The 12,496-nt window shown below is 43.4% G+C and overlaps 1 protein-coding gene across 2 annotated transcripts in view; it reads left to right on the forward strand.

Annotated features, from left to right (window-relative positions):
• Positions 1 to 5,807: 5,807 nt before the first annotated feature.
• The window catches only part of IDE (insulin degrading enzyme), a 112,306-nt gene continuing 105,617 nt past the window's right edge, over positions 5,808 to 12,496 (forward strand). The window contains exon 1 of one of the 2 annotated variants that reach the window (XM_007187493.3): positions 5,808 to 6,103. In XM_007187493.3, the coding sequence (XP_007187555.1) occupies positions 6,006 to 6,103 (98 nt within the window). In that variant the 5' untranslated portion in view covers positions 5,808 to 6,005. The remainder of the gene's footprint in view (positions 6,104 to 12,496) is intronic. The other variant, XM_007187492.3, reaches the window with a different exon arrangement.

Raw genomic sequence — 12,496 nt, forward strand, 5'->3', positions numbered from 1 at the left:
TTTCTACTGGTTTTCTTTTTTTTTTTTTCTGTTCTTTCTTTCTTAAACTCCTATATATATATATAAAATAGATTGCCACTACGTAGTGATTACTATTAATATTTTGATGTATTTCTTTCCAATGTCTGTATTTATATTTTTAATAATTGAAATCATAGTTAAATATGTAGTTTCACAACCTGAATTTTTATTTAACATAACTTAAACATTCTTCCAAGCACTAAAAAAGTGTTCATGAATATTTTTACTTGTATGACCTTTTAAGGCTCTTGAGCAACATCTATGCAATTCTTTAGTGACTAGTCAAGGAGTAATAGACTTTAGCTATCATTTTCCATAGTTGCCAGAATCATGTTAGGTTTAATTATTGTATGTCTATGGATATGAATGCCAAAGAGAAAAAATAGTAAGCATGTCTGCTTGTGCTTATAAACCGAGGAAAAATCAGTTCATGAACTGTACATAAATGTGTTAAAAAAAAAATCCTGAAATGCTTAAGTATTGAGTTTCCCCAAATGCAAATTTTTGTTACTATTTAGTGTTCTAATAGTAGCATCTCAGTAGCAAAGATTCATTGGGAGAGAAAGGGAAAGAAGAGGTTTCCAGTACTCTGAACTTCTGTCAAGTTCCAGAACATGCCAGACTCTCTCTTGTCCTTAACCTTTGTGATTGATGTTTCTGCTGTCTAGAGTCTTTCCCTCACCTGTTCTTGTAATTGGTTCCCTCTTACCTTTCAAGTCACAACTTAAATGTCACTTCCTCGGAGAGTCCTTCCCCAACTACTCTGTCTAAAGGAGACCCCCAATCTCTCTCATGAAACCCCCTTTTTTTTTTTTAATAGCTAGATCCTGCATTCTTTTTTTTTTTTTTAATTTATTTATTTATGGCTGTGTTGGGTCTTCGTTTCTGTGCGAGGGCTTTCTCTAGTTGTGGCAAGTGGGGGCCACTCTTCATTGCGGTGCGCGGGCCTCTCACTGTCGCGGCCTCTCTTGTTGCGGAGCACAGGCTCCAGACGTGCAGGCTCAGTAACTGTGGCTCACGGGCCCAGCTGCTCTGCGGCATGTGGGATCTTCCCAGACCAGGGCTCGAACCCGTGTCCCCTGCATTGGCAGGCAGATTCTCAACCACTGCACCACCAGGGAAGCCCGAAACCCCATTTCTTTCTTTCTCCACATAGCAAAAGAAGATGCTGAAATTTTACTCTCTCTGTTTTCCTTTATCTGCCGTACCTCAGGACTTTTTCTCTAGAGACGGAGGGTGTCCAGGAGAATTAGTGTTCTTATAGCAGGAATGCAAAGAGAAAAAACAATATTCAATGTGTGTAATTTTCAAACTAGGCTCTTAAGGGAAGGCCCTGAGAAGAACCCTGAGCAAGGCAGTGACAGAGAGAGAAGCAGATGACTGCCCTCCACAACTTTCAAATTCTAGTTGAGAAACTCCTGGGTGGTACCTCAGATGGAGAGAAAGGGATGTAGGAGGAAGAAGCTAATGGAGGTTAGGGGCTGTTAAAACACACACACACACACACACACACACACACACACACACACATACATAAATCCCAGGAGAGGAACTGGTGGAGAGTTAGCAAATGAGAAGGGCCATGGAAGCTGGCTCTCCATTGGCAGCTGCCTATGCAGCCCAAACCCTGAACCCTATGCTCTGAACTTTTGCTGCGCATCCACCTAAACTGTCCCATGTGCACACTCCTGTTGTCAACAGCCCAGGACATGCATAAGGCCCCTCAGCATAGATGGTGAGATCTTTGCCACCTCCCTCTACCCAGAGGGGCAGTAGAGTTGATGGAGGGGAAGTCCCAGAACTGTTAATTGGGTGACGCTGACAGCAGGAAAATCCACCGCGGTTACTCTAATTTATTTTATTTATTTATTTATTTATTTATTTATTTATTTATTTACTTTTCGTTTCGGTGTGCGGGTTTCTCGCTGTGGCGGCTTCTCTTGTTGTGGAGCATGCGCTCTAGGCGTGTGGGCTTCAGTAGTTGCGGCTCGCGGGCTCTAGAGCACAGGCTCAGTAGTTGTGGTGCACGGGCTTAGCTGCTCCGCAGCATGTGGGATCTTCCCGGACCAGGGCTCGAATCCGTGTCCCCTGCATTGGCAGGCGGATTCTTAACCACTGCGCCACCAGGGAAGTCCCCTCTAACATTATTTTAATCAAATTATATAATTACTTTATATACGTATTAATTTGTTACTCTCTCTCACTATAGTATCAACCCCACAAGAATAGAAACCCGGTTGCTCTTTTCTCTGAGGTATCCTCAACATCTAAAGCAAGGCCTGGGCTCATATTTGTTGAATGGATAAATCAAGAGTAGTCTTAGCTGTGGAAAATATGAATTATAAATTTTTACATTAATATTTCAAGAACTGCCCATAAAGTAACTCAAATTCACCATTAAGGACTAGCAAGTAGGAGTCATTTACGAAAACTTTTAATAAATTTATAATTAATAAATCACTTATCTATAAACATTTGAAAAAATTAAAGTTGCTTTTAGGTATTTTATTACCATAGTACTGTACTTAAAACTAATATACATTATAAAACTTTTTATCATGGAAAATTTCAAACATATACAAAATCAAAGGGAATAGTATTATAAATCCCCCAGACATCCATTATCCAGTTTCAGTAATTATCGGTTCATGACCAATATTCCCCCTCTTACCTCATCTTCCACCGAAGATGGAATTATTCTGAACCAAATCCTAGGCATCATATTATTTCAAAGGACTCTATTAAAAAAAAAGCTGCTGTGAACAGCCACTAACATAACCCACAAATTGATTATTTAATATCATCAAAATTCTAGTCAGTGTTCTTATTTTTCTAATTGTCTCATAAACATTTCTTTTCCACAATGGGTTTGTTCAAATCAGGATTTAAACAAGAACCAAGCATTTCATTTGGTTAATGTCTCTTTTCTTGCTTTACATTTTTGAAGATGATCTGTTTTTGAAGATTTTATTGAAGTATTGCAAAAAGCAAAGTATATAAATCATAAGCTCAATTAATTTTCAAAAACTGAACACACCCATGTAAAACAAGCTCCCTGCATTCTCTTTCAGTCACTGCAGACCCCAGAGTACTCATTAACCTGACTTCTAATACTATAGATTAGTTTGGTCTGGTTTCAATAGGGCTTGAAAGAGCATGGACTCATATAGCATATACTCTTTTGGGTCTGGCTTCTTTCATCATGTTTGTGAGATTCATTCATATTGTCCAGTGTAATTTGTGTATGTTCATTTTCATCACTGTATAGTATTCCACTGTGTGACTATTCCCCAGTTTACTTTTCCTGTGCATTTTACTCTTGATGGCATTTGAACTGTTTCCAGTTTGGGACTATTAATAATTATGCTGCTATGAACATTCTAGTACATGTATTTTTGTAGATGTATGTTTACATTTCTGAGTATACAGCTAAAGGTGGAATTGCTGGGTCATAACATACGCATGTGTGCAGCTTTAGTAGATACTACTAAATAGTTTTCCATGGCCTATTTGCCCTCATGCCATTAACATATTATCTCAATTACTATAGCTTAATAGTAACTTTTAATATTTGGTGGTGGGAATTTCCTGGCAGTCCAGTGGTTAGGACTCTGTGCTCTCACTGCTGAGGGCATGGGTTCAATCCCTGGTCAGGGAACTAAGATCCCACAAGCCTCGTGGTGTGGCAAAAAAAGAAAGAAGAAAAAAGAAAAAAATTTGGTAGTGTTAAGTGTTTCAGATTCTGCTTCAAGATTGGCTTGGGTCTTCCTGGCCCTTTGCATTTTCATTCAAATTTGATAACAGCTTGTCATAGCCTGACAATTTTAAGTCCCTTTTAATCCATAGGCTTCTCCTTCCTCTTTTTTATTTTGCAATTTATTTGTCAAAGTAATAGAGTCATTTGTTGTGTAATGTTCCAAACATTCTAAACTTTGCTGATTGTATCCTTATGGTGTAAGTTAACACATTTGTCCCCTGTATTTCCTATAAATGGTAGTTACTTCTAGAGGCTTAATAAGATTCAGCAAACATGCACTTGACAAGCATTGCCTAAGCATTGTGCTTGCTGCCAGATGATATACAAAAATGATAAAGACATCATTCCTAATCTACTGCTTCTTACCCATATGGAAGGTTAAGAGTCAAATAAATGCCTTTAGAGAGTGGCGGCTCAGATCAGAGAGTGTTACTTCCAATGGGGTATGTGAGGAATGGAATTGAAGGAAAGTTTTGTAAAGGCAATGCCTTTTCAACAGGGCTTGAAAGAGCACTGACAAGTTAGTATTGTTGTAAGCATCAATTTAGCTGTGACAGCTGTGTGAATTGGAGTTGGTGGATGGCAGGTGTAGAGGCTAGAAAGGTGGGGTGAGTAAAGGCCCCCCAAAAGATATGTCTACGTCCTAAACCCAGTAGCCTGTGTTACATTATTTGGAAAAAGTGTCTTTGCAGATGTAATTAAGTTAAGGATGAGATGAGATCATCCTGGATTACCTGATTGTGCCCTAAATCCAATGACAAATGTCCTAATAAGAGACAAAAGAAGAAAGACAGAGAAGAGAAGGCAATGTAAAGACGGAGGCAGACATTGGAGTGATATGGCCTCAAGCCACGGAAGCTGAAAGAGGCAAAGAAGGGATTCTCCCCTAAGACCTTCTGCAGGGAGTGCAGCCCTTCCAACATCTTGATTTGGACTTCTGGCATCCAGACTGTGAGAGAATAAATTTCTTTTGTTTTAAGCCACTAAGTTTGTGGTAATTTGTTATGGCAGCCACAGGAAACTAATACAGATGGGCTGGAACTAGAAAGTAACATTGTGAAATTTTACCTTACACTGTACTAGGAATGCTTCCTTCTCTCTGCTATCTCAGTTTTCATCCATAAAAGGTTTGCCTTTAGCAAAAACTGGTAAAAAAGATCCCCGAGTACCTCTTTGATGAAGCAACCAGTTGATTAAGGAATCCTCCTGAATTCCCATTTGAAGTTATAACAGGATTCAGAGCACTGTCTTTGGCTGTAGTCTCCGGTATGCCACATCAAGAACCTAAAAGCACTTAAGCTAGAGAGTTGCTGACCCTAATTTCGCTTTTCTTTAAAGACCCCTGTAAAATAATGTAACGGAAAGTCAGATTCATAACAACTATTAAATTATTTTCGGATGCAAAACAGCAGAAAGCCATCGGGAGGAAAAAAGTCTTGTCTTACAAATAGTGACTGAAGTACACTGACAATAGTAGTAGTACTACATATAAATGTTTTTTAAAAAAATATAGTAGTAGTAGTACAGAGTGGTAGTTTCTATTCTAGATTTGTAAACCCCCGAAAGCCTTGTTTTGCTGTGGCCTGTCCCATCTCCACCTTGCTCTTTGAAGGGTTGCTAGTTTCGCAGGATGGAAACTCCTCCCAGGGTCCCGGCCTCCATCTGGGGGGGCCCTCGAGTCTAACTTCTCCCCGGTCCCCTACCCCGCGGTCCACGTCCCCACCGCGCTCTAGAGGGAGCCCGCGGGCCGCGCGCCCGCCGCCGACTGGTTTTATGCGAGGCCGCCTAGTCCGCGGACCTTGTTCCAACACCTGCACTGCCGGGGCCGACAACCAACGAGGGCGCCTCCGCAAACGTGGTCCCTTGGGTCCTCACAGTATTCGTGAGCCCCCTGACCCCTGCTAACACAGAGCCAGATACACATCGCCGCCCTCACGCGTGCGCCTGGCGTGAGCCGGCCGGGCCCCTCCCCGCTCCGGGAAGCCTGGTGGCTGGGTTCCCACAGCTCCCCGGCCAGACTCCGGCCCGCCCGCTAGCTCCGGCCCTGGCCGCCCTCCGTCCCCGCCCTGTCTGGCTCCAGGCAAAACCCGGGGAGGCGGCCGCTCGGAGACTCCCGGGAGGCGGCGCGGCGCGGCGCGGCGCGGCGGATTGAGCATGCGCAGTGAGCAAGGCCGGCTCCGGCGCAAGAAGGAAGCGTTCGTTGTGGTCCCGGCGGCTGCGCTGGGGTATGCAGTACCGGCTAACGTGGCTGCTGCACCCCGCGCTGTCCAGCACCTTCCGCTCGGTCCTCGGCGCCCGCCTGCCCCGTCCGGAGCGCCTCTGTGGGTAAGCCGAGCGGAGCGCCTGGGCCCTCGGGGCCCTTGGGTCACGGTGGTTTGGAGCTCGGGTTGCAAAGTGGTGATTCAGCACTTAAAGCCGCCGCCGCCGCCCCTCACGCCGCCTGTCCCGCCGGCCTGGGGCCCGGACGGCCGCACTGAGGCCGCCCGGGGCCCGGAAGGGCTGCTCGCGGGGCGGGAGCTAGGGCCCTTGCCCGGAGAGGAAGGTGTCCCTCGGGCGGTGAGGGCGGACGGAGGCTGTGACCCGGGGTCAGCGGGCGTGTGTCACAAGTGCGGGGGGCGCGGGGCGCGGGCGCGGACAGTCACCCAGGCCCGCTCCCAGGAGCCGCGCCGGGCCGCGCCACTCTCGGGAGAGTCTTCCTGTGAGGGACTGGGAAGCCGAGGCGGACTGTACCTTGCCATGGGGTAAAGGATCTGAGTCCAGGGAGACCGCTTCTCACCTTCCTCTCAGCTCCGCTTTTTCCTCTGCGGACTGAGTTTCCACTCCTCTATGGTAATGCCAGCCTTGGGAAGTGTAAAAGTTTGCCGGCCTCCGCCTTAGCGAGTAGCCGAATGTTGGCTTTACTGTGGGAGGGAATTTGGGAGCCGAAAGATACCCTGGGATCCTTCATCGCAGCTCCCTTGTTTTACACCTGGGACAACCGAGGTCCAGGAGAGATTGTGGCAGAAACCAGGATTGGGACGCAGGTTTTTGCCATCCGGTGGCGTGCTCTCTCCACTTGGCTGCTCTGTGTGTGGTAGAAATTGTCAGCGTTGTAGCGAACGCTGAATACCCTTTACTGTGAATAAAGAGGAATTGGCAAAGATGGGCAGTATTGTCTTGCCCTACTTAGGTACATTATTTGAACTCTTCGTCTGGTTTAACAAGTATCTGGGACCTAATAAGTGCAGGGTACAGTGATGACCCTCTGTGTAATATGGTCTGCCTTCATAATTGCTGGAGCGGATTGAGATGCCACGAGAGCATAGCCAGCTGAGAGGGTCAGAAGCTGGGCAGGATGTGTTTTAGGAGAATGGTGCGGGACAAAGACAGAGGAGGGGGTCTGGGCTAGCCTTTGAAGGAAAGGCAGAAGGTGGGTGTAATCCTACCTAGGTGTGCAGGTTAGCCTGTCTGTGTTGGGAGGACGGTGAGCAGATTAGTCGGAGCCTTAGAGAATTTCCTTGGGGGAATTAGGAGGAAACAAGTCCTGTGTTATAAAAGTAGGATAATGCCAGCTTGACCTTTGGATTTTAGTTGGGCTTTTTCTGGTGAATAATAGGTAGGGAGCCATTAGGAGTTTTTGAGGTGGGAAGTGATCTAATGAAACTGGTTGTTTAGGAAATTAGTTTGGTAGCTGTGTGCAGGATTGTAAGGGAGTGGAGAGGCCTGAGGCAGAGAAACTGGTTGGGCCTTAGTCTTTACTGCCTGAACTAGGATAGTAGTAATGGTACTAAAGGAGGCCTAATGCAAATGAAGAATCTGTGGAACTTGTTTTCCCTCTTGTGATTCTACATCCCAGAATCCACTACAACATGCAAAAAGATCCCTGAGTTTAGAAAGGGAAGTGGAGGTGCTGAGCATAGGTGGGGTACCTTCCTGGGCCTCCTTCACGTCAGAACACTTTTTAAAATTGTTGCTAATAGGCTGTGTTTCGCTCCACCTTATCTCCAGTGTACAGAATTTGTGACTTTACAGAAAGCATCAATTTTAAGTTTTATACAACTAAAAGGTTTATATGTTCTACTTGCAATTCACTTTTCTCTATGGTTTTCTGCCACTGTTCTTCACTTTCATTGATGAAGTCCAGGGCATGGGTTGAACAACCAGAGCTTCAAAATATGGTGGTTCTCAGAGAGGGAAATTCGAGATTCAAAGCGTAATAAATGAGATCAACCATTTAGAAAGCTCTACACTAAAAATTAGTGTCTGAAGCTAGTAAGGAAAATGCAGGTCCAATCAAAGGGATCAGGGTGTAGTTTTAGGAAGGAACATACTAACACCGGAAGTTACCATATATTCCGATCTTAAGGAAGGCACTCAATCCTACTCTACATAGTAGGAAGAATGCGTTAACAGAGATGGTTACGTAGCTATTTACCAGAAGAGCTGGAATTTAACCAGTGTCTGTCTGGTGCCAGAGCCTGAGCTCTTAACTGTTATTTTATACTGCCTTTGCCAGTGTTTCGGCATTCGTTTCCTGTTCTAACCTCTTGAGAAAGAAGTGGTCTTACAGCATTTGTATAAGATCAATTCATTTAAAAAGCAGCCTCATTGTTCTCTGTTCAGCCATATTGGATAAACGGGAGCTCTGCAGAATCATCTGAACCTAGGGGAACCTGGAGGTAATAGCCCAGTTCCTGGCAACCACTTGAAGCACTTGAGCACCAGTCATCTCACTTTGCAGGTAGCTCTACTTTGCCTTTCTCTGTTCTACAGGCTTAAGAAACAGTGGTTTGCCAGGTGGGGCTACCTATTAAGATTCCGGCTTTTAAACCACTTTTAACCAGAACAATGTCTTTTAACAATTTAAAAGGACCGGATGCCCTTGAATATCTTTAGCATTAGCCGCACACATAAAAAGTTACATTCTGCCTATCTGCCTTAAAGGTTAGAGCTGGGCACGGTCTCATTAGAGAGTAATGTGGGGAGCGGAAGTTCAGTATATGTTTCCTTGAGAATGGGTTTCCTTTCCGTTTTCCTGTTGGTATTTTATATCTCCTAAACAGGTACCAGAGGCTCAGCCTACCTTTCAGCCAGGGTGATAAGGCTAAACTCTCTTTCCATAGGGTTAGATCCTCTAAGGTATGTTGGGCTCTGAAGGCTTGGGTAGTGTCTTCCTAACTGGCTTGTCTTCAGTCTGCCCTCACTCTTCTGTCTGTTCATTCAGCCTTACTTGAATGTCTGTCCTGTAGTGATCACTCACTGTGCTCAGTGCTGTGGGGGATGCAAAGACAGTCAGTTATAAATTCTGTCCTCAAGTAGTGTTCAGTCATGTAGTGACTCGTCCATTCCTTCACCTCTGACCTTTCACTGAGCATCTCCATTTTTGTGTTCTGTTCCTTCTTTCAATTTATTTTGAAAAGCAACTCAGTATTATTATCACAGTACTCTTTTTTTTTAAATTAGTAGATCATGTTTTCCTCTATTTAAAAAAAAAAAAAATTTTATTTATTTATTTATTTGGCTGTGCCAGGTCTTCGTTGAGGCACGCGGGATCTTCAGTTGCGGCACGCGTGTGGGATCTAGTTCCCTGACCAGGGATGGAACCCAGGCCCCCTGCATTGGGACCATGGAGTCTTAGCCACTGGACCACCAGGGAAGTCCCCACAGTACTCTTCTTTTAAAATGGTACTGGGCCTCCCTGGTGGCGCAGTGGTTAAGAATCCGCCTGCTAATGCAGTGGACACGGGTTCGAGCCCTGGTCCGGGAAGATCCCACATGCCACGGAGCAACTAAGCCCATGCGCCACAACTACTGAGCCTGCGCTCTAGAGCCCGTGAGCCACAACTACTGAGCCCGCGTGCCACAACTAATGAAGCCCGCACGCCTAGAGCCCGTGCTCCGCGACAAGAGAAGCCACCACAATGAGAAGCCCGCACACCGCAATGAAGAGTAGCCCCTGCTCGCCGCAATTAGAGAAAGCCCACGCACAGCAATGAAGACCCGACGCAGCCAAAAACAAACAAATAAATTTTAAAATAAATAAATAAAATAAAATGGTACTTATAAAATTCTTATAGAGTTAAAAGCTATAAAAGCTTTTATTCTTCCCAGAGGACTGTATACTTTCTCTTTGCCTATTAAAAGTATGTAACTAAAAAAAAAAGAAAGAAAGAAAAAAGTAGGACTCACAGGCTGTTCCCCGAGGGGAAGATATCACACTGCTTGACATATTTATCCCATGAATGAATTAATGGTCTTCCTTCAACACTGGTTTTCTCTGTTGATTTTCCTAGTTTTGCATATGTTGGTGTTATCATTTTCTCAGTTTAGCTTGAAAATTGGAGTAATCTATGAATCTCTCTTTTCCCTTCACTGCCTAGTCCCAAGACCAAACTCTCTTCAATCTTTCATCTTAAAGTTTCTTGGAGTAAACTTGATTATCCATCAGGATCCTAGTTCAGGCCATAATAAATCTTCCCTGACATCTCACATCTTCAAGTTTTATAACTGATTTTTCCAGCCTCCTATTTTCCTATTAGTTGATGCTTATCATTGCTGTTGTCTTGTTTAGACACCACCAGTGGTTATGCACTATTTCAAGATCAAGTCCAAACTTCTTGACCTAGCATTTAAGCATCTCATAACCTGGTCTTAGCCCAACTTTTCAACCTAACTTCACTCTTCTCCAGTCAGACTCACTAATTTACTGATTCTTGTACATGACCTGTTGATTCCCATTCTAGAATGCCCTTCCCTCTTTTCTTTATATGACTCAACCTGTCCTTTTTAGACCTTATACAGGTCACACAGTTATCTTTCCTTTTTCTGAACTTAATGATTTTAAGATATTTTGAAATACCCATTTTACATTTAACCATATACTGCCTCATAATTTTTGACTCTTTTAATTATTTAATATTATACATGCCAGGGTGTATAGGACAAAGAAGAATAACAAAATGAACACCTGTGTACCCACCATCCAGTTTAGGAAATTTCTGGTAACTTTGAAGCCCTTTGTGCTCACCTCCCCTGGAGAGGTGATGTTATCCTGAATTTGGATATTAATTCCCTTGATATTTCTTTATTGCTTTATCAATCTTAATATATTCCTAAACAGTACATTGTTTAGTTTTGTCTGTTGTTGACCTTTATGGAAAATTTTCTTCTCTGAGTTACTTTTTTTCATTTAACAGTATTTTTGAGATTCATTCACATAGATGTATGTGTTCACTGTTGAAAGACAATCTTATGTGAAAATGTCACTAATTATTTTTTTATTCTGTTGTTGATGGAGATTTGAGTTGTTTCTTTTTTTTTTTCTATCACAAATAATCCATGTGGTAGGCTTGCCCAGTGCCCAATCTTCTCTACCTACACTCACCAGGGTTCTCATCCAATCACATATACGTGTTTCGTCCAATTTGTAGCCACTTACCACATGTGCTTATTTAAATGTAAATTAACTAAAATTAACAATTCAGTTCCTCAGTCACCCTGTCCACATTTCAAGTCATATGTGGCTTGTGGCTGCGAAATGGGGCAGTGCAGATATAGAATATATCCATCATCACAGAAGTTTTATGAAACTGGCTTGATCTGTATTTGGGCAATTCCCAAATGTGTATCGCTAGCCAGAACCTCTCCCCTGAATTTCAGATTTAGGTAATAAACTTCCTACTCAACATTTTCCTTTGTATGTCTGATATACATCCTTTTTTTTTTTTTTTTTTTTTTTTTGCGCCTGTTTTGGGTCTTCGTTGCTGGGCACGAGCTTTCTTTAGCGGCAAGTGGGGGCTCCCCTTTGTTGCGGAGCACAGGCTCTAGGTGGGCGGACTTCAATAGTTGTGGCACACGGGCTTCAGTAGTTGTGGCACACGGGCTTAGTTGCTCCATGGCATGTGGGATCTTCCCGGACCAGGGCTCGAACCCGTGTCCCCTTCATTGGCAGGTGGATTCTCAACCACTGCGCCACCAGGGAAGCCCCTGATATACATTTTAAACTGATCATGTCCAAAACCTGTCACCAAATCGTCTACGTCAAAACCTACTCCTGCCACCAACTTCTCCTTTATCTCAGGTAATGACACCTCTGCTCTTCCACTTGTTTAGGCTAACAACTTGGAGTCATCCTTAACTCCTTTATTGTTCTCATAGCCCTCATCCAGTCAGCATATACATCCAGATTCAGACTCTTCTCACTGCCACCACCCTGGTTCTGATCACCCTTTTACCCAGATTACTATAATAGCCTCTTAACCAGTTTCCTCGCTTCTGCACTTGCCACTCTAACCATTATAATAATAAAGAATATTCCTTTGACAGCTCATCTGATACATATCAATGTTTGTAATCGGTGCTCTTAATAGTTTTAATTTTTTAAATAGCTGTATAGTTGCCTTTGTAGTATAGCAACAAAGTCTCACTCAAGATCAGTTTATGAGGAAGATAATACTGCTTATTATGGAGCTTTTTGTCACAAAGGATCCAAGTTCACTTGCAATAGTAACTGGATAAAAAATATCCAGCAATTCAGTGACTAGCATAATGGGCCCTGCAACTCATTTGTTTTTGTTTTTGTTTTCTTCTGTCTATTAAATACAAAAAAAATGCCTTGTGGGGCAAACCTAATGCGTAATTGACTCTCTTAAGGAATGAGAGTCTGAATTCAGTACTTGCACTGGTGATTTTTTTCTGAAGAACACATGACCTACTACATATATGCTAAAAATCAAACAG

This window comes from Balaenoptera acutorostrata, chromosome 16 (assembly GCF_949987535.1).
Source record: "Balaenoptera acutorostrata chromosome 16, mBalAcu1.1, whole genome shotgun sequence".
NCBI lineage: Eukaryota > Metazoa > Chordata > Mammalia > Artiodactyla > Balaenopteridae > Balaenoptera > Balaenoptera acutorostrata.